This window comes from Ostrea edulis, chromosome 1 (assembly GCF_947568905.1).
Source record: "Ostrea edulis chromosome 1, xbOstEdul1.1, whole genome shotgun sequence".
NCBI classification, from domain to species: domain Eukaryota; kingdom Metazoa; phylum Mollusca; class Bivalvia; order Ostreida; family Ostreidae; genus Ostrea; species Ostrea edulis.
In genome coordinates, this window is record NC_079164.1 from 82,366,792 (window position 1) to 82,387,981 (window position 21,190).

Below are 21,190 nucleotides of genomic sequence, written 5' to 3' on the forward strand. Positions count from 1 at the left end.
AGTCATGTGAATTTCATCTGCTTCACTTTCATCATTATTTCACAATAAACATTTATGTTGATCTAAATCCTTCAAAATTGTTCATTATCCTTTCATTATACATGGAATACCTTAAAATAGCGTGATTTTGAGTGAAAAATCTGTACACAAAATGTGGTACAAATCAATTCCAATATGGTTTTGATACACCTATAAATAATTTTAATCATACTGTATTATGCTGGGAGATATTTTTATGAGCATTATGCTGGGAGATATTTTTATGAATTCCATAAGTGGCAATAAAATGGAATTATCTCATGAATATAGCATCCAATGTTACCTATTTGAGTGAACATTTTCAATAAAGCATTAAAAATATCTTCAATAACACAGCATTCCTCCACCTCCTCCCATGTCAGAAATAGAGGAGAGCCACATCATTGTTAGGATTATTTAACTTGCTGAGTCATAATTAAATATCCTAACTTAGTTTCACTCATAATGACATGTACAGATAACATGTCGTATTGCATGGTAGTTCAAGCTTATTTCACTGTATTTCAATATGTAGCTGTAAGTCAATGAAAATATTACGACAACTCTAAATATTTGTCTAAACAGGTTTAAAATAGCAAGTTTTGAGTTCAAATTTCTTTATTCATAAAAAATATGTATGTATATAATAAATGAAAAGCGAGACAAATGTTTCTCAGGAGAAATAATTACTTCTGTTAAATAAATCGCTGTGCTACATCTCAAAATACTTAAAACAATACTTCACTTCCAAAAAATCCATCTACATATACATGTATTTTACAAAAATCTGGCAAAATATAAGTTACAGTTATACAGGTCTACAGTAAATACATCTCTCACATTTATAAATAAAAGCATTTCTAGCTACAATTGTAAAGTCATTTATCACAGGTTTTCATTTCATACAACAGAGTATAGTCTTACTGAAGAGTAACACAAAATGTTTGTGGAATGCTTCATTACCAGACACTTCTTTATCAGTAAACTATATACGTGATGCAATATAATACTGCACAAATGCTATGCTGCCATATGTAGAAAATTCATCATGGCAAATTTAATTTCATAAATTTGTTGCTATATCTTATTTTAGCATCACGGTAAAAAGCTAAAAAATGGACGGCAAAATGAGAAATGTTGATCATTAGTCATCAATATCTCATAAAATGTTGTAGAGAATAAAGAAAAATATCATACATGCAAAAAAATATATCTATAAATAAAACATTTGATGACTGGCAGCTATATCAATCAATTTAGCCTTGGATTTACGGTGATCCTGTAAACAGATAAATTTCGCCTTGGATTTACGGTGATCCTGTAAACACATTCTGCTTTCTCTACACACTCATTCATGATCAAACTCCTCTAACTGTTGGCTATAGAGATAAAACTGACAACCGCAGTCCTAAGAGACTAGTTCTAGAGGACGGTAAACTTTGAGTAAACACACACATTAAACATCGTTAAATTATCGAGGTTTTGGTGACTGGCTAATTGTTGATCGGGACTTGCCCAGTTGGGATGAGAGGTCACGAACTTTGTCTGCCCAGTATTCACTGCTTTGCTGCAACTGGATAGAAAGCTGAAATTTTAAGTAAAATAATTATTCATCTCAGAGATACAATGTTAGTTTTCAATATCATTTTGTCATTTTCTTAGTACATATGTAGCTTTAAACCTTTTACTATGCCTAAATAACTCTCCAATATTCAATCTTTGCACACAAAAAATGAAGAAAAAAAGACAAGCAGAACAGTCATTATTAATATTGTTATAAAACCTAGTTATCAATGTACAGCAATATCACAAAGAATTATTTCCCATTATGCTGTTGAATTAAGATTTGTTAAACACATTCTTAGGATTAGTTTAAGCGATGTGGTCCTCTCCTTGCTGAATACATGACTTCATTACAACAACAGTACTACATTAGAATCACACCATAAGATACATACACTAATCTAATGGCCGTCTGGGTATCTCTGTTGAAACATACAATTGTTTGAAAACATTTTCAGCTAGCATTACCAGTCAATTTTCAATAGGGACCTTATTCAAATATAGATTAATGTGTCAAAATGTTTGAATTATCATTCAGAACCCCTAAATTACAATCTATTTTTAGAAACAGTCACCCAAAAGTGATCTTCCACGTATCACCTAACAACCTGACCAACATTAAGCATGGTAACAAAAGTTCAAATTTCTTAAACAGGAGGCAAGAGGGTGAAATCGCTCACCCAAGTCACCAAATGTTCGCTCAAATGGAGATATCAATCTAACTATAAAAAAAAGTAAAATCTACTCTACATTAAGAGCCTTTCACTCTACTTTCAAAAGCTGAAGCCATTTCTTGAAAGTATTTCAAAGATTCCCATGCAAAACTTGGGACACCTGCTGTAAACCTCATCCTGACAAAATGACAGTATGATGCATGCCTGCTATCCCTGTCTATTTGACATTCCTACTATCCTAGTCCCCGAGGTCTGAACAATATTAATCCTACACTACAAGGCTATGTCTTCCCATACATAATGTTATTTTTGGTCCAAATATCATTTGCTACATGTATTTCTCAAGTATCTCCCCTTGGAACATGACATGGCAAGAATAGTTTATCACATCAGTACGAAATGATTTAATCATTAAAAATATGATGATATATGATAAGTTAATCTGTCAAAAGGACAGAAAATGTGCAAATTTGGACAAAAAAACATGATTTTCAAAAATTTATTTCAGTACATATGACTGGTGGGTTTGATATCGCGATCTGTAGTTTACCAGCCAAATGCTTAACCATTGAGCTACGACGATAGACAAACAATTCAATCGATACAATAATTTCACAAAACATTTTAAATAGCTATCTTGTGACGTACATGTAGTGTCATAAAAAGTATAACCTTTAGTGTTGGGAGCTACCTTAAGGTAGCTCCATCTTCACGTGATGTCATAGGCTTTTGCAAAATCTTTATTTCATCAAACTTAGCACATGGTAGAAATATATCTTTTGGAGGAATTTTATACACTGGATAAAATAATAAATCTGGTAAACAATTGATACTGAAAAAGATTATATATTTTCAATAAATAATCAATTTTAAAATGTTGTCAAGGGCAATAACTCCTATGCTGGTATTTTCTCTACTGTATGTCTATCATACGATGATTTCCCTCATATCCATAGCTTATTTATACATATCTATAAAGTAGCAGTTTTTTTAAACTGTTGACATTAGAAATTGGTCATTGTAACAAATTTTTACATATTTCTAATATTCTTTTTAATGAAATTGTGAATTTTCTGATGTTGACATATACTTCTAGTTTAATATGTATGACATCTTTAACAAGAGGCCCAAGGGCCTAGAATCGCTCTTCTGATAAATTGTACAACCCAACCATTTCTATTCTTAGCCTCTTAGTATTCTAAATCTTTAGTTAAATCCTAAGAATTCAAAAAAGTAGGTCAATGTGACCTACTTTTTGGTCTACACATTTTGAGAACCCAAGAAATATCAACTGACAAAGTTTGATGATTTTAAGCCAATTAGTATCTGAATATTGAAATATAGCTGTCAAATTCCAATCATAGGTCATGGTGACCTACTTTTTGGTCAGCGAACTCCGAACATGCAAGACCCATCAACTGACAAAGTTTGATGACTGTAGGTCAAATAGTATCTGAAATATATAAATATAGCCGTCAAATTCCAAAAGTAGGTCAAGGTGACCTATTTTTTTCGTCAAGACCCTTCAAACATGCAAGACCCAACAACTGACAAAGTTTGATGACTGTAGGTCAAATAGTATCTGAATTATATAAATATAGCCGTCCAATTCCAAAAGTAGGTCAAGGTGACCTACTTTTTGGTCAACACCCTTTGAACATGCAAGACGCATCAACTGACAAAGTTTGATGACTGTAGGTCAAATAGTATCTGAAATATATAAATATAGGTGTCCAATTCCAAAAGTAGGTCAAGTTGACCTACTTTTTGGTCGAAACCCTTCGAACATGCAAGACCCATCAACTGACAAAGTTTGATGACTGTAGGTCAAATAGTATCTGAAATATATAAATATAGCCGTCAAATTCCAAAAGTAGGTCAAGGTGACCTACTTTTGGTCGACACACTCCGTTGACACAAGATGCATCAACTGTCAAAGTTTGATGATTGTAGGGCAATTAGTGACTGAAATATATAAATATAACTGTCAAATGCCAAAAGTAGGTCACAGTGACCTACTTTTTGGTCGATACACTCCGAAGACTCAAGATGCATCAACTGACAAAGTTTGATGATTGTAGGTCAAATAGTGTCTGAAATATAGTAATTTAGCTGTCAAATACCAAAAGTAGGTCACGGTGACCTACTTTTTGGTCGACACAAACCGAAGACTGAAGACGCATCAACTGACAAAGTTTGATGATCCTAGGTTTTACAGTGCCCAAAATATGCATCTAAAATTGAAAATGTGAAATTTGAATATCTGCAAAATTCAAAAAGTAGGTCACTGTGACCTACTTTTTTTTATAAATATGTTTCAAGGCCTCAAGATGCATCAACTTACAAGATTTGATGATTCTAAACCTCTCGGTATTTGAAATAACAACTTAAAATATATCTATAAATGATAAGCCATAAAATTCAGAAAGTAGGTCACGGTGACCTATTTTTTAGTTGACGCATTTCAAGGTCCCATGATCCACCAACTGACAAGTTTTGATGATCATAGGCTTCAAAGTGTCCAAGATATGCATCAAAATTAATTTTAAAATAAATACCTGCAAAATTCAAAAAGTAGGTCACCGTGACCTACTTTTGAGACAACTTGACACAAGGTCCTAAGATGCATCAACTGTCAAAATTTGATGATCCTAGTCCTTACAATGACTAAAATATCTAAGATTTAAGGAATTTAAAATTTTTTTTAATTTAGGTCAACTTTGAAGTGACCTTGAGACCACGCCCTTTGCCCCAGGGTAATGCCTTGAACAATTTTTAATCTACAACATATCCTCATCCTTATGTGTAAGTTTGGTGATAATCTGCCCTGTGGTTCTTGAGAAGAAGATTTTTTAGCAACCACTACTTTTGTTTGTATTTTCCTGATTATCTCCCCTTGTTAAAGGGTCACATCCCTCTATTTAGTATGTATGAAAGCCCTTGGACCAATGATACCCTGTAACAAATTTGAAAAGAATTGGCCAAGGGGTTCTTGAGTTATAGCCCTTTTTCTAAAAAGTTTACGCACACCGCACAAATGGCCATAGCATTAGCTCTTTGAGCCTTTGGCTCAGAAGAGCTAAAAAGGTGGCAACATACACATTGTCTTTGGTTGGTGATTAAATCAAAGTATATTAAGTGGAAATTAATAGTTTTTACACTTTGAACCATTTACATGAGGATGGAGCTACCTTAAAGGCTACACTTTGATGTTTTGTCAAATTTGTGCACAGCCAGATTAAAATTGTCTTATGGTTTTCAAAAAGTTGAAAAACAGGCCATCAAATAATAAACAGATAAACTGCGACCAGAAACCTTCAGCTCAGTTGAACTCATATTACTAGGCAGTATGTTGTGCTAAATGAAAGCACTTCACTAAAATACGTCAAATATTCCATCTTTTTTCTGGATACAACATATTTTGTTGGTTTTGAGTACACTATCCTAATTTCCAGACTTACCTCCCCCACTCTCTGGATCCAGTAATTTTTGTCTAAAGCATGTGGATCAGATATCCCAGCATCCTCTAGCCCTTTACCAAAGGCTCTTTGCTACAATAAAAATAGTAACCCCTTCATATAAAATCATAAACAACTAACAGTGGATTTTAATTATGAATGTAATTCATGATGAATATGAAATTAAAAACTAATGTATATGTACATGAAAACAACATTTAAATATCTGTGTTTGCCATATGAAGGCTTAAGGGCATTATAATTTATCAGAATGTGCATTAAGCAACAGTGTTTTCCTATTCTATAAGAAAGATATAATTTTGTGCAAATCTCAATCTAATTGAAATTAGATATTTTGGATCTGCTTCCATTGGAAGTGAATCCAAAACATTAATTAGATTGGTGCAAATCTATAACGGAATTGATCTTCTATGTTAATATGTAATTAATGTCATCACAAAGATGCACATTCTTCTGCAATAAGGGCACAAAGAGCACTACTAATATCCTTCTGTGTTGAAAGGACAGAATAATATGTCTTCTTTTAGAAATTTTCACTCAAACTACATGTCACATGTTAAACATGCATGTGCTTGCTTTTTATAGAAGATCAACATTCTGCTTTAATACTGGCAGACAGCAATTTTAAAAGCTTACTTGCCATTGTAAAAACTGTCACTTCTTGCAGAAGTTAAATGTGTTATCTTTGTGCATGAATTATCTATAAACTACAGTAACATGATACAGTTTTAAATGAGATACTGTAAACCTACTATAATTCAATCAATGGGTTTTCTTGCTAATGTACTTATGCATATTAGTAGAAGCTGGCATTTTTCTATGCATCTGTTTCAGTATTTGGAGACTAAATAATTGAAATTGATTACCTGCTAGTAATTAAAACAATTAGACATACATGTATACAGTAGGTTTACGGTAATGACACATAACTTTCATGCACAAAATGATGAGTGAATTTCTGATTAATCTATGTATTCCAAGAGAGTATCTGGATTTGAAAACTAACAGCTTGTAACTCTTCAGTTGCAGAAAAAAGGACAACCAAAATGAATTCTTAGGAGACACAAATAGTATTCATTGACACCAGAGGAAAGGAACTGACATTTAGAAATACATCTTCATGTCCTTTTTTACTACAACTTATCTACTCTGCCAAAGCCAGGTATATAGGTAGGATATATGCTCAAGTCTGTCATATATGATACCTTGTCAATAATTCCGCCCCTCATTATTTTGTCTTTTTTATCATCCTGAAATCATTCACACAAAACATCTAACCCTAGCCTATAAACACTATTCAAGATCACACACTCAGCTGCTACAAGCTCTACCCATAATGCATAGCATCATGTTGGAAAGAGGCTGAAAATTTGTGAAAGGGGATTCAATAAAATAATTTAATGCTTCAACAATGAAACTATGATTTGCATTTATAGTAAAGCTTGCAGCAGAAATGACTTTAAAAAAACAACTGTTAATGATTTTGATGCTTCTAAATTAATCAATCATTCTTTTGTTGTCATAAAAAAGAAGTAGATAAAGCTTACTAAAACCTTTGTTACTTATGAAAACAAACAACAAGCAGTTGACAATGACATAGCAACGCAGATTCAACCGAGTCTTACAGGGCTAGTGGCTTGAGACTTGCGTTTTGATCTCTTACTAACAGGGCTCCGCTAATGACAGAATCACATTACATATCATATTATTCAAATGTCAGATATACAATTCTTTTAAAAATGCATCCAAAAAAAAAAACCCGAAGGAAGAAGAATTTTTACTTTAAAACATATATGCATCAGGTATCTCTTGATTAAGGGCAAATATCAAAAGCTCTGTGAATGGATGTTGAAGTTAACACAATAAATGATCAGTGATTGTTCTCGTAACTGACATAAGATTGAGTACTTACAGGTTTGTCGAAGTCTTTGAGTGGTGAGCTGTTCTCGATCAGGAGGTGACGTTTTGCCTCCAGCTGAGACTTGAGGCTGCTAATCGTCTGCTCCTTGCTCTCCACCTGTAATTCTAACGTCTGTCTGGAGGACATCTCCCGATCAAAGTCATTCCGCAGACGATGGTTCTCTTTCTGTAAATTACTTAGCTGGAAAGTGTAAAAAAACAATTACATTACGCAATGTAAAATAGGGTAGTCTGCTTTTGTTATAATGACATTGAAATCTAGAGGTAAATAAAACTTGACAATTTGACTTGTACAAACATCCTCCATTCTGCCTACCTGCTGATTGAGTTGCTGAATGTTGTCGATGTTCAGTTTCAGTCTAGAATGGAGGTCTTCTATAGTTGCTATTTTACTTTGAACTTCTTGATCCTGATCATGTCTGAATAAAAACAAAAATGAATTCAATGAGGGAAAATGGCATCACTTAAAATCTTTTCATGTAAAATCCTAATGTTTTTATACAAATCTATTCCTCACAGAACATTGGGTATGATTTTAAAATTTCCACGACTCACTCATGATCCTCTAGCCTAGCCCTCAGCTGGTTCAGAATAACTTGCTGGTGTGAAGAATGATTCTGTAATGCCTAAAATTAAAATTCCCAATTCATCAATTCTATCTCCATCCTCCCCCTTTCTTTCACAGATGCTCATGCATGTATATTGTGTATAATCTGTTTTACAACAAATAAGGTGATGAACTGCATTAAATGAAATTTGTTTCTGAACAGATCTGTTGATGACTGACCTTAAATCTGTCCGATTCGTCTCGTCTCTCCTCCAACTCTATTTTCATTTTGTTGCTCTGTTTCTGCAGTTGTGCGACTTGATCAAGCAGTTGCCTAAATAGATTGGCATGAACAAAGTATTACACATATTCTTCATTTCAGTACAGAATTTTAAAAGTTCTACATAGCTTACATCTAAGACTTGGAGACTTGCTACTGTATATAGGGATATGCCTGCTCCCGTTTCATATTCACCCATTTTAATGTCTGTTCATGTTTTATGTTCGCCAGTTTTCATGTTTAACCCCATTTTATGCTTGCCCTCATCTTTTGTTTACCCATTTGACCCCAACTCTAGAGTTCCCCATGTCAGATACTTACTCTTTTTCGGATGTCAAAGTCATTATAGCCTTGCTCTGCTCTCTGAAATACCACAAAAAACAAAACTATAGGAATCTGGATTCAGTTAGAAATTGAACAGCATTGGCTTGTCTCCATGACGTTTTGTTACTTTTTACCACAACTAGTGCATGCTGATTTCATGCTTATGACATTGTTTAAGTCATGCTCAGTGCCTCAATGGTAGAGAGAAAAATGCTTAAAATTAAACTAAATACTGGTACACATGTACTTTGAATACAGTATCTGTTAAGAGTGCTTTTTCTTGATACATAAAGTGTTCTTGGTCAAACGTCAAGTGCATTTATTTACCTAATCTTGTTGCCCAGTTTTTCATTTGCAAGCCTGTGAAGCAATTCAAACACATGCATTAAACAGGATTTTAATTTGCAGATTGTTATAGATCTATGACTTGTAAAAACATGCCATGCAATGTAAAATTTAACCTTAATGAAATATTATTTGAGATGTTCAATGAGAAAATTCTTTCAATGAGAAGTGAAAGCTGTAAAACTTAATATCAGAACTACATTGTGACACTAAAATCGTAAATCTTACTTTTGTTCCTGCACCCACGTGTTGACATTCTGAACCACTAGTTCGCTCTCTCGGTGGAGACGATCTCCATTTGACCTAGATTCCTCCAGAGCATTACGAAGGGACTGTATCTCCTCTCCCGAACAATGATAGTTATATTGGAGGAAATCATGATCACCCTTCCTTTTGTCAAGCTGGAAAATATGACATGAGAAAGATTGAACTGCAGTTATAATCATTTATCATTACAAGAACAACATGGAAATGGAATGGACAAATATACTTATGTTCATTTTATTTGTATACAAATCACTGACACAAACACAATCTCTCCAAAGAATAGAAAAGTGTCTGTTATAGATGTACCTCATCTATTGTGATCTTATACTTTTCCTGCAGGTTGCTAAGTTCTATTTTTAGGACCACTATTTCTTCTTCCCTTGCAGAGAGTTCCTGAAGACTCTGTCTGCCTTTGTCCTGGGTATTCATCAGCTCTTGTTGAAGATCTTGGTATTTCATCTCAAAGGCTCGGATCTGACAAAATACATTTGAGTATCACTTTTCTTTCTTTTCTTTTTTTTTTTTTTAAAGAAATTTGGTTTTGAAACCATACAGAATATTTATTTTACAGTCATGTCCTCCATAGCTGTTTTCCAAAAGAAATCTCACCTCATCCTCTGATATTTTCTTTATTTCCTGCAGCTTCTTGCAGTCTCCACTTAACATTCTCATTTTATCCTCCAATGCATGTAACTAAAACAAAGAAAAATAAATAAATTCTATAATAAAATTACTCATTAACCTTACTAAACCATTAATAGGAATTTTGAAATCAGCTGAACAATATTTTACAAGTTTGAACCTACTTCGTCATTCAACGACTGGTTTTGTTGTTGTCCTTTGGCAAGGTCAGTTTTGAGTGCTGCCACCTGGCGAGATTTTTCTCCAAGCTGATCCATGGATTCCTTATGGTGACCTTGAACAGTTGTTAACTGGACTTTCAGGTCATGGACCCGCTGCTCATTGTCCAGCAACTGAAAATGTCACGCGTTTATAAAATCAACTTTTTATGTCCAAATGCCAACATCTAATTCTTACTTAAACAGCATACTATTAAAAGATCCTTCTTTCTACCACTTACAGATACACGTCTTGTTACATATACATCTTACTAATGCCATAGATTATCAAAGCACTTGAAAATACTCTACCTCAGCATGTGTTTTCCTGAATTGTTCCTGAGCTTTTTCGAGGTCATTCTGCATTTGCATAAGAGTCTCTTCATATCTGGTAATCTATGAAATGAAATAAAGGACTGGATTTCATATTGTTCAAATGTTTTCCTCCAACAGTGGCTGGTTAAATTATAATTAGTAATGGTACATGCAGTCACAGATGTCCCAAAGATTCCCAAGAATGTCATACTATCAAATAGTGAACATTATACATGTATTAATGACACAAGGAACATGGGGCACATTGAATTCTGTATATAATTGCATGGAGAGGGTGAAGTCACAACCACACAGAATTCAGATATCAATCTTTTCTCAGACTCTACAGTGGGACCATAAGATGTTAGTGGCATAGAAGGTTTCTTTGCCACATGTAAACATCTGCAAGAATAGCTTATCAAATCTGACACCACCACAACAGCCATTTTAACAGTACTTCTTCAGGACCTCTATAGGATTAGATTTGCTGTGATCTTTGTGTTTTATTATGAAAATAAGATTATTTTCTCTCAATCAATTAGGATTCACTGTGGCCATTCACTATAAACAGAAATAACACATCTTCAAATCGACTAGAACACCTGTATCAAGTCTAACAAACTAGACATGAAGTTGTGAAACAAGAAAAGTTTGTCTGATGGAAAGACAAAACATACACAGAGATTTCCATCAGAAGAGCTGACTGGAGCTAATGGTTCAGTTAAGCTAACATAGTGAAATCTTGGTGAGCAAACAAAATGGATGTGTACTAACCTCTTGAGCATGGTGATGGCTCTGTTTTTGGGCAGTCTGTAGATTCATCTTGGCCACCCTGAGCTGTCCTTCCTTCTCCGCAAACTCCTCTTTCAAGTTTCTCTGTCTCTGTTGAAGAGACTCCAATTCTGCTCTGATGTTTGACAGCAGCTCATCCTTCTCCTTAATCTGATATAACAAAAATGATGTTCGATTATCAATCTCTATTGATATTCCACTGTAAAACTCATCCTCCTTAATCTGATATAACAAAAATGATGTTCGATTATCAATCTCTATTGATATTCCACTGTAAAACTCATCCTTCTCCTTAATCTGATATAACAATGATGTTCAATTATCAATCTCTATTGATATTCCACTGTAAAACTCATCCTTCTTATTATCAATCTCTATTGATATTCCACTGTAAAACTCATCCTTCTTACTCTGATATAACAAAAATGGTGTTCAATTATCAATCTCTATTGATATTCCACTGTAAAACTCATCCTTCTTAATCTGATATAACAAAAATGGTGTTCAATTATCAATCTCTATTGATATTCCACTGTAAAACTCATCCTTCTTACTCTGATATAACAAAAATGGTGTTCAATTATCAATCTCTATTGATATTCCACTGTAAAACTCATCCTTCTTACTCTGATATAACAAAAATGGTGTTCAATTATCAATCTCTATTGATATTCCACTGTAAAACTCATCCTTCTTAATCTGATATAACAAAAATGGTGTTCAATTATCAATCTCTATTGATATTCCACTGTAAAACTCATCCTTCTCCTTAATCTGATATAACAAAAATGGTGTTCAATTATCAATCTCTATTGATATTCCACTGTAAAACTCATCCTTCTTAATCTGATATAACAAAAATGGTGTTCAATTATCAATCTCTATTGATATTCCACTGTAAAACTCATCCCTCTCCTTAATCTGATATAACAATGATGTTCAATTATCAATCTCTATTGATATTCCACTGTAAAACTAAATTCCAAAAAGGAACATGATTCTAAGTCTTTAACAGACACGATTCTGTGACTTTAAGGACATGATTCTGTGACTGTACAGGACACGATTCTGTGACTGTACAGGACACGATTTTGGGGTTTTAAGGGACACGATTCTGTGACTTTAAGGGACACGATTCTGTGACTTTAAGGACACGATTCTGCGACTTCAAGGGACACAATTCTATGACTTTACAGATCACGATTCTGTGACTTTAAGGGACACAATTCTGGGGCTTTAAGGGACACAATTCTGGGACTTTAAGGGACACAATTCTGGGGTTTTAAGGGACACGATTCTGGGGCTTTAAAAGACATGATTCTGCGACTGTAAAGGACACGATTCTGTGGCTTTATGGGACACGATTCTGCGGTTCTAAGGGATACGATTCTGAAGCTTTAAGGGACAAGATTCTGGGGTTTTAAGGGACAAGATTCTGTGACTTTAAGGAATACAATTCTGGGGCTTTAAGGGACGCGATTTTGGGGGGTTTATCCCTATAAGTCAACATGAAGTGTCCCATACATGAGATATCAGTTATAATTGTTCCCCATTGTACGGGACTTACCGTGGTGGCCAGGTCTCCAACTTGTTTGTGGTAGTTATCTATGTCGTCCTGTAGATCACAGTTCGATTTCTTGGTTTTCTGCAGGTGCCGTCCTGTGTCAGCATGACGCTCTCTTTCCGCCTTTAGTTCCTGTTGTAGCTGTGTTAAAATGTTGTCCTGTTGCTCCACCTGCATTAAGATTGAAAGTTTCCATATTTTTGCTACATTCAATGTATTACATGAAAGCTTGAACAGTATCAACAATAATAGAAATACTGGGGAAACCATTCATTTATGAGTTGCATTATATGAATCTGTATTCATTGGTGGGATGCTTTTAACCCTAAACAAACAAGATGTGTTTGGAAAAATAATATTGAAAGTGGTAGCAAATTCTTACGTTCTTAAATTTAAGACAATACCAAATATTTTGAATTTCACACTGACCAAATGTAAACTCTGCAGGATGTCCAGTTCATAATTATGGCTCGGTCTAGTTACTGACAGACAGAAACAAACAGACCAAAATATTTGCTCTACAGGGCACAAAATGTCTCACCTGCTCTACAGGGCACAAAATATCTCACCTGCTCTGTCAGCATTTGTTCCTGTTCCCGTGCTCCCTTGAGCTCCACCTCTGTTTTATGGGCCTGCTGTTTGTAAGCTAGCCCCTCCTGGACAGCTGAGTGGTACTCCTCTTTAGCTGCCATCATGTCCTTCCTCAGCTTATCGATAATACCTTTCTGCTCCACTATCTCCTCCTCATAGCTAGTGTTCCTCTCCCTCAGTGTTTTGAGCTCAGCTTGCAGCTTCCTGCTGATCTGCTCATGCCTCACGACCTCTGTGACCCTCTGACTGAGTTGGTCTTGTGTGGTGTTTAAGCTCTGTTCCATCAACATCAACTTTTCTTCATGATGGGCAAGCTGTCAATTTTACACAAAGGATTTTAGAACATTTTGCTTACCAATCTACCAGGTATTCCATTCAGTGCATCTTTGTTAGATTTCTTTCTATCTTTATAAATCTACTAAGAAACTAATATCGTATGACATTAGTATAGGCCATGGTATAGGATATATAAATTTGAGCGGTTCCCAGGGCTCAACATTAACGCTTGTCCAGTACCAGTGGAAATTTTATTCGAACAAGTGAGTATTGATGGGCACTTGTCCGATTGAACAAGTGTTTTTTATGTAAAGAAATCTCCAAATAATAAAAAGAACGATTGGTGAAAAATTTATCGATAGTTCAAAGTTGGAAGCAATGCATGAAAAATGAACTTCGATCCCAATATCAATCGCCATGTAAACTAGCTGAGTCACACTCAATTGGGATCGGTGTTCACTTATTGCGTACTACATGTACTTTCAACTTTGTAAAGAGGCATCCATGGTTCTTACGAAGTCAATGATAGCATTTGACATTTGATAGAATTTGACAGGAAATTGAGATAAAATTTTGTTTTATGTGTTTGTTGTTTTTATCAAAAATCAATCAAACAGGTATAAAAATTTAAAAAAAAGTAATACAGTTTTTAAGTTGACAATATTAGATCTTTTTTAGAATTTTTTTCAGATAAGTGAAGTTGAAGTTTGGACAAGTAAACATCTTTGTCCCTTGTCCAAATGGACAAGTAGGAAAAAAAGTTAATGTAGAGCCCTGGTTCCTAGCAAAAGAAAACTGCTGTATCTTATGCAACATTGTTTTAAAAAAAATGTCATAATGAAAAAATGTGACATCATGATTATTACCTTTGATTGGCTGTGATATCTTAATGACAATCAATATTCCTCTAATAGTTTGATGGATTGTACTTTAGGTCATACTTAAAGCACTGAATTACTTAAGCCTCCCCCCCTTTTAAAGAATGGCTCATTTAATATTTAATATATGTATCATAAATTTAGGATTTTTCCTAAAAATTCTTCATCACAATTTGTATTTTATTGGATTTATATTGACCATTTGTTAGTACAAGTATTTTAGTAAATGTACTTGAATAATCTAATATGTCACAGTGAGCTATAGGCATATATAATCCCAGATTAGTTGAACTGTCAGAATACAATCAAATCAGGAATGATCATGCAGTTAAAATCTATCAGGTGAAGACTACAACATTCGCAATATATCATGCAGAGGCCAAAATTCCCAGGCCTCTAGGTTTTCTGAGAGAACCAAGAAGCTGTCATACAAATGAGCCAGTGTTTGCCGACCCCTCTATAGATTTAAATGCCTGTCAGATGGACAGATAGATTTATGTATACGCCTGTCACAGGATTCAGTTCATCACACCTGTCAATACAATCAATATCTTCTCTTTTTCATTTGTTTTTATGACCTAACTTCATTTTTCACACACTCTGAATACTTTTCCTGTTGTCTATGATGCATTCCAATACAGTTTTGCTTCCTTCTAAATGCTAAATCCCCCTTTCCCCCCTGGAATTTATGGCTTACACACTAATTGTTTCTCTGCCTGAAGCTCAGCTGACTTTTTAAGGCTGTTGACCGAAATTTGATTTGACTGCATAGACATTCTATGTACATGCATTTCAATATGTTCATTGGTTGCAGCAATATATCCCTAGCTTACATCTGAAATATTGCATGAAATGACATTTTGTGTGTCTTATCCTAAACCTATATCACCTGAATTTTAAAGATCTCAGTCTCTATGCAAATAATCCCTTACCTCTTGAGCACAGTCTTTGTATTGGGATCGAGCATCTGACAAATCAGATTTCAAATGCTCAGCCTCATTTTGAACTTCAGATAGCTGAAATAAAGTGAATTCTGATTATATGTACTTTAACCAACAAAAATTTTATTTGTTTTTAATATATCAAAACCTTTCAGTATATGCTTTGAAATATTCATTTCAGCTAAATGATAATTTTAACATTGTAAAAATGAATTTCAATATTCACTAATTTCATTAGGGAACACCCCCTACCTGATTGTCGGCTCTCTGCTTGGCACTCTGTAGATGGTTAACCTCCAACTTCAAATCTTTGATATTAGCTTCTAATTTTTCAATCTGAAACAAAGAATTTTCATATTCCCTTATAGTCATTTCCAGACCAAAGTTCCAGTTATTGCTTTCATTCAGACTAACTCCATATCTTTTCTCCAAAGTACTAGCCCCCAAATTTTCATGAGGCAATTTCTCTCTCCAACTTTCTCTTCCATAGTCCGACATATTGCACCGGTTAGTTTCCAATTTAACATTCATCACACACACAATAATCCAGATTTTTAAACATTTATTTGGAAAACATCAATCTTGAACAATGGGGTGTAAATCCGCCTTCATTTCGTCATCCCAGCAGAACACATTGGAAAAGAAAATGCACAATGCAAGGAAATTCGAGGTCTGACACATTTCCACTATAAGGTGATTTAATGGCCACACAAAAAACTAACATCAAAGACAAACAGTAGGTAAAATGTAGTACATGTATGACCATGGACTAGAACTGGTTTAGAACAGGCCTTGTGATCAGAGGATGAAATAGCTCCTGTAATTATAACGAACTAATACGCAATTCTCAGTCACTTTCAGCAATGTTTACTTTTACTGTTGAGTCGGAAAAAATTGGACTCCTCAATCACCACAGTCAATATTAACAACCAATTTTAAGAGTTTAAGTGGCATCTGATTTTTAGCTCTTTAAATCAAAGCTACCGGAGAACCGCTACACTATTGAACATCATGTTTTCTCTCATTCTTCAACCTTTATGAAATAATCCACGAAAAAAGGTAATTATCACATAGATAAAAGGTAGGGCTGTCTTCTCACATGCTTGTTTCGTAGTCCTCGGACTATGCTGGATTTAACACCAGCTCCCTAATTTGTCACACTGTCAAGCATTTAGAAAATTACAATCCTCAGTGTCCTTTATTTTCACTTTGAATGACCTCTCATCATTTTAAATTCTATGCTGTCGCAGAAAGAAAATAGATTTCCCATCTTTTCTATATACATGTAACTAATAATCCATATAATGTCTCGTTTCCATTCTGAATTCAATAGGTCTGTAACAGTTTCAGCAATCCAATTAACACATGTCTTTTACCCAGACCCACAATGACATGCTATTTTACATCCAATTCATAGTGCATTCACATTCTTCATTTCCTAAGAAAAAAATCCCAAATTCTGAAGTTTCTGCTACTTTTACCAAAGTAAAAAACTCAATTTAAATTGATTTTAAATGACAAGCAGATGTTTATGTTAATCCCCGACAATTTCAAGTAAATCCGATTTTGGCCACACCAAGAGCCCTTGTCATTTATACAACTGTGGAATTTGAAAAGGACTCCGTTGCTACTTCAGTAGGGCCTTACTTGTCTGTAGAGGGTATTATCTATCAATTCAGAGTGACAAAAACCTGCTACCCTATCTAATCATTGAGCAAGCATTCAGTCGGTATATTTTAGAATTCACCACCATGTCTCTTTGCATTTAACAGAGGAAATTGGGTGATAGGGTTTAAAAAGCCTGATGATATGTTTGCTTGGTTGCTTTTCTATAGATTCTCACTTTATCTGATCTAGTAAATTATGTTTACAACTCTAAAACAAAATCAGGGCTCAGGTATGAAATTTCATAACCAATTGTTCATTCAGCAAACTAAATTTATCTCTCAACTCATCTTGCAACTGCACTTAACATGTCTTATTCTGAAAGCAATGCTAAATGTCTATGATGAATCATTTAAAATTTTACACCCAATTTTCTCTACTTGTCCTTATATTGCCAAATTTTCAAGTTCATTTAACTTTTAAAAAAAAGTCTTTACAATTCCACCACAATGCATAAAAGGTCAAATATTTGCTTTAAATGACCCAATCGTGGTCATCATTTAAAATAACCTTTAGTCAATGTCAGCTTTTTTATCTTAATACTTTGTATCAATAATAAAAAAAAATAACAAAAAGTAACAGCCGATAGTCAGATTGAATCATTATTATGAGTATATGTGATTTGGAGATTTCATAAAATTATGTGTCTAAATAGATAATGAAATTCAATACACCACTGGCTGTATTTTAAATCAATTTTCTGATAAATGTAGAATTTTTACATTAAATGCAAAAACTGTGTGAAATCAGTTCTGTATATTCAATGGGCCTAGTGATTCATGATCAACTGCAGCAAAAAAATTCTTGTTTCCATTCAGTTAAATGCAAGGGTGTGAATTGTGCTGTCTGTTTCCCACTAAACCTTTCACTTCTCTGCGCTCTATTCTGTGTCTTGAATCGACATGTAGGGAGGGAAAACTGAAAACGTGTACCAACATGACCTTTCAAAGTGGAGAATTACAACTGAAAGAGTTATCTACCCCTTGTTGTCAAATATTTAATGTTTATAGTGTAATTTCATGTAAACTTTGCTTAAGCTCTAAACTTATTGAAATAAGAAACAAAATCACCTTCAGTTCATACTTTTCAAAGATTGACGACATTTAGTAAAAACTGTGTTCCTTACTACTCAAAATCTCATACAAATAAAATCCAATGTCTAACTTAATCCATCAGAAACAACACTCTCTCATATTCATTGATATCATACTGCCTGCCCCTTTCAATTTACTATATCATTGAGTATGGTAGTAAGGGGGGGGGGGGGAGGGGAGTGTTTACTGTAAAGGCACAGGAAGTTTCTCTCAAAAGATACAGGAACATGGAAGATTTAGTTTATTAACCATATATGGTCTGTTGTAGGTATAAATTGAAATTCAGAGGACCAGCTGATTATTTTCATATATCTGAAGTTCATAGTAAATAAATAAAGTAAAAAAAGTTGATCTCTTTTATCTATTTTAAAAAACTTTTTTTTTTATTCAATGCCAATCTAATAAACTTATGCAAACTTGAAATAAATCAGCTAGTTAGATTTTATTATTCTGTAAACATATTATAGAATAAAGTACACTGTAAAAAGTTTTTCATTTTAAATCACATGTATACGAGTCCAGGTAATTTATTGGTATAAGAATTCATGATACGGGTACTGCAGTACTTTCAGAATCGAGGTATTTTTACCACCATGTTGAAGATAAAATTGGGACAGCGATCAATGAACAAAAAAACTCTCTAGAATTTAAGGTAGCTCCATTCTCATGTGGCTTATCGATATCAATAGTTGAAAGTGGAAAAACTGTATTAATTTCCAATCAATATAGTTTAATAAATTAATAACCAAAGACAATGTGTATGTTGCCACCCTTTTAAAGATGTCAGACAATTAAAAACAGAAGTATATGTCAAAATCTGAAAATCACATATTTTCGTTAAACAAAATAACGAAAATAGATAAAAACTTGTTGAAATGACAAATTTTGAATGGCAAAAGTTTTTTAAAAAACTGATAATTCTCAAATATGTAAAATTAGGAGTGGATATTAGGGATATCATACAGAAGAGGACATTCCAGCATAGGAGGAGTCTCATATATACAGTGAAAAAGACTTAGATCAGAAGTGTGCTTGTCCAAGTACTCCTACAAACTGCCTCACTGGAGCTACAGTCATTATATCATTGTAGTTGTGAGGACAGGCAAATATCAGAGTGTACTCCTCAAATGTTCCCAGGGTGTTAGATGCATACAGAAAAACGTCACCCTAACACTAGTATATCCAGTGCTCTTCTCTCTTTTCCTGAGGGGATCCAGGTTAGAATAGGTCCTCAGTACCACTCACTTCTTAAAAAGACGATTAAATGGGGTGGTCCTTCAGATGAGAGCGCAAAAACTGAGGTCCTGTGTCACAGCAGGTGTTGCATGATAAAGATTCCTCCCTGCTCAAAGGCCGTAAGCGCCGAGCATAGGCCTAAATTATGCAGCCCTTTACCAGCAATGATGATGTCTCCATATGAGTGAAAAATTCTCCGGAGGGACATTAAACAACATTCAATCAATCAATCTCCCTTTCTCTCTCTCTCTGTGGAGAATACTCTTCCCTCTCACCAGACTCACCTCTTCCGCCTTGTTTCCAATGTCTGCCCTGCATGCCTTGATCTCTGCCTCATTTGACTTGACCTGCTCCTCTCTCCTGGATAGTTCCTGTTCCAATGCAGCCCCTCTGGCCTGCGATTGATGGAGACTAGCCTCTAGGGTTCCCAGCTGATCTTGGAGTCGACTGGTGTCTGACTTGTGTCGTTGATGGGAACCAGCCAAGTTCAGCTGAAGTTGCTGGATACTTTGTTCAAGGCGATCAATCTAGCAATACATACAGTATGTGCATCAACATCAGTTTGTGACAATTTAAAAACACAAACATTTGAACTTAAATACACTCCAAAATGTAGCCACATACATGTAATTTCTCATGAGAAATATTTCCCTAACACAATTATCAAACATTATCAACTATATATTAACCTCAAAATATTACAATTACAAAATGAAAGAATTGTGGTCCCCAATTTGGGCTATTTTATGTGGGCCATCTGTCAACTTGCTTATCAATTGAAAGGTATTGCAACAAGAAATATAAATGCCATGTTTAAGTATTCACATGATAGACTGATGGATGGATTGACTAGTAAGATTTCCTGTCGATGCATGGAGTTTTTGTCAAAGCAGGGGACAATAACATAAAGCATATCCCAAGTTCTCTGAATTATTCACCTCTTTCATAGCACTGTTCTTCTGCTCTCTGACCGATGCTAGTTCCACCTTCAGATCGTTGATTTGATCCTGGAAGTCTTCTAGCATACGATGCTTGTTCTGAAGCTCATTTCTGACTTCCTCTATTTCAATCTCCATGGAAGATATCTTATCTTCTCTTTCCAAATACTGTAAGAAATAAAAATGAATCACTTGTTTGTAAGAAATAGTGCACTCTGTGTAATGATATATAAACTTCAAAAGAATTATTATCTACATGTAACTGTAACACCTCTCTCTCTCTCTCTCTCTCTCTCTCTCTCTCTCTCTGTATAGGCATGTAACTCTTCAGTATGTTCAACAAATCCTGTGTTCTGAACACTACAGAATCCTGCATTAAGTAAACTAGTTCTCACCTCATCTGTGTGGCTGTGTTCTAAACACTATGAAATCCTGCATTAAGTAAACTAGTTCTCACCTCCTGGTCTGTGTGGCCGTGTTCTCCTTTGTAGGTATGTAACTCATTATCTAAAGCTCTTGCCCGCTGATCATTCGCTAAAGACTACAAAATATACCGAAAAGAAAGTTATGCTAACTGTAGTTCACATCATTGGCATGGCCCTGATCTTAAATGCACAAATTTCACACAGTTGCAAACACCTTAA

The 21,190-nt window shown here is 34.5% G+C and overlaps 1 protein-coding gene across 46 annotated transcripts in view; it reads right to left on the reverse strand.

Annotated features, from left to right (window-relative positions):
• Window positions 1-618: 618 nt before the first annotated feature.
• LOC125678520 (myosin heavy chain, skeletal muscle-like) overlaps window positions 619-21,190 on the reverse strand; it is a 75,295-nt gene continuing 54,723 nt past the window's right edge. For 31 of the 46 annotated variants that reach the window (XM_056163035.1, XM_056163148.1, XM_056163139.1 and 28 more), the window contains 21 exons: window positions 21,004-21,087; window positions 20,547-20,714; window positions 19,893-20,135; window positions 15,866-15,949; window positions 15,605-15,688; window positions 13,497-13,832; window positions 12,931-13,098; window positions 11,346-11,513; window positions 10,569-10,652; window positions 10,224-10,391; window positions 10,027-10,110; window positions 9,724-9,891; window positions 9,379-9,551; window positions 9,133-9,165; window positions 8,803-8,844; window positions 8,442-8,535; window positions 8,210-8,280; window positions 7,971-8,073; window positions 7,647-7,835; window positions 7,360-7,410; window positions 5,174-5,806 (listed from right to left, as the gene is read on the reverse strand). In XM_056163035.1, coding sequence (XP_056019010.1) covers window positions 5,588-5,806; window positions 7,360-7,410; window positions 7,647-7,835; window positions 7,971-8,073; window positions 8,210-8,280; window positions 8,442-8,535; window positions 8,803-8,844; window positions 9,133-9,165; window positions 9,379-9,551; window positions 9,724-9,891; window positions 10,027-10,110; window positions 10,224-10,391; window positions 10,569-10,652; window positions 11,346-11,513; window positions 12,931-13,098; window positions 13,497-13,832; window positions 15,605-15,688; window positions 15,866-15,949; window positions 19,893-20,135; window positions 20,547-20,714; window positions 21,004-21,087 — 2,814 coding nt within the window. In that variant the 3' untranslated portion in view covers window positions 5,174-5,587. Of the gene's footprint in view, window positions 2,004-5,173; window positions 5,807-6,939; window positions 6,985-7,359; window positions 7,411-7,646; window positions 7,836-7,970; window positions 8,074-8,209; window positions 8,281-8,441; window positions 8,536-8,802; window positions 8,845-9,132; window positions 9,166-9,378; window positions 9,552-9,723; window positions 9,892-10,026; window positions 10,111-10,223; window positions 10,392-10,568; window positions 10,653-11,345; window positions 11,514-12,930; window positions 13,099-13,496; window positions 13,833-15,604; window positions 15,689-15,865; window positions 15,950-19,892; window positions 20,136-20,546; window positions 20,715-21,003; window positions 21,088-21,190 lie in introns of those variants that run through there. The other 15 variants (XM_048917085.2, XM_056163174.1, XM_048917077.2 and 12 more) reach the window with 12 other exon arrangements.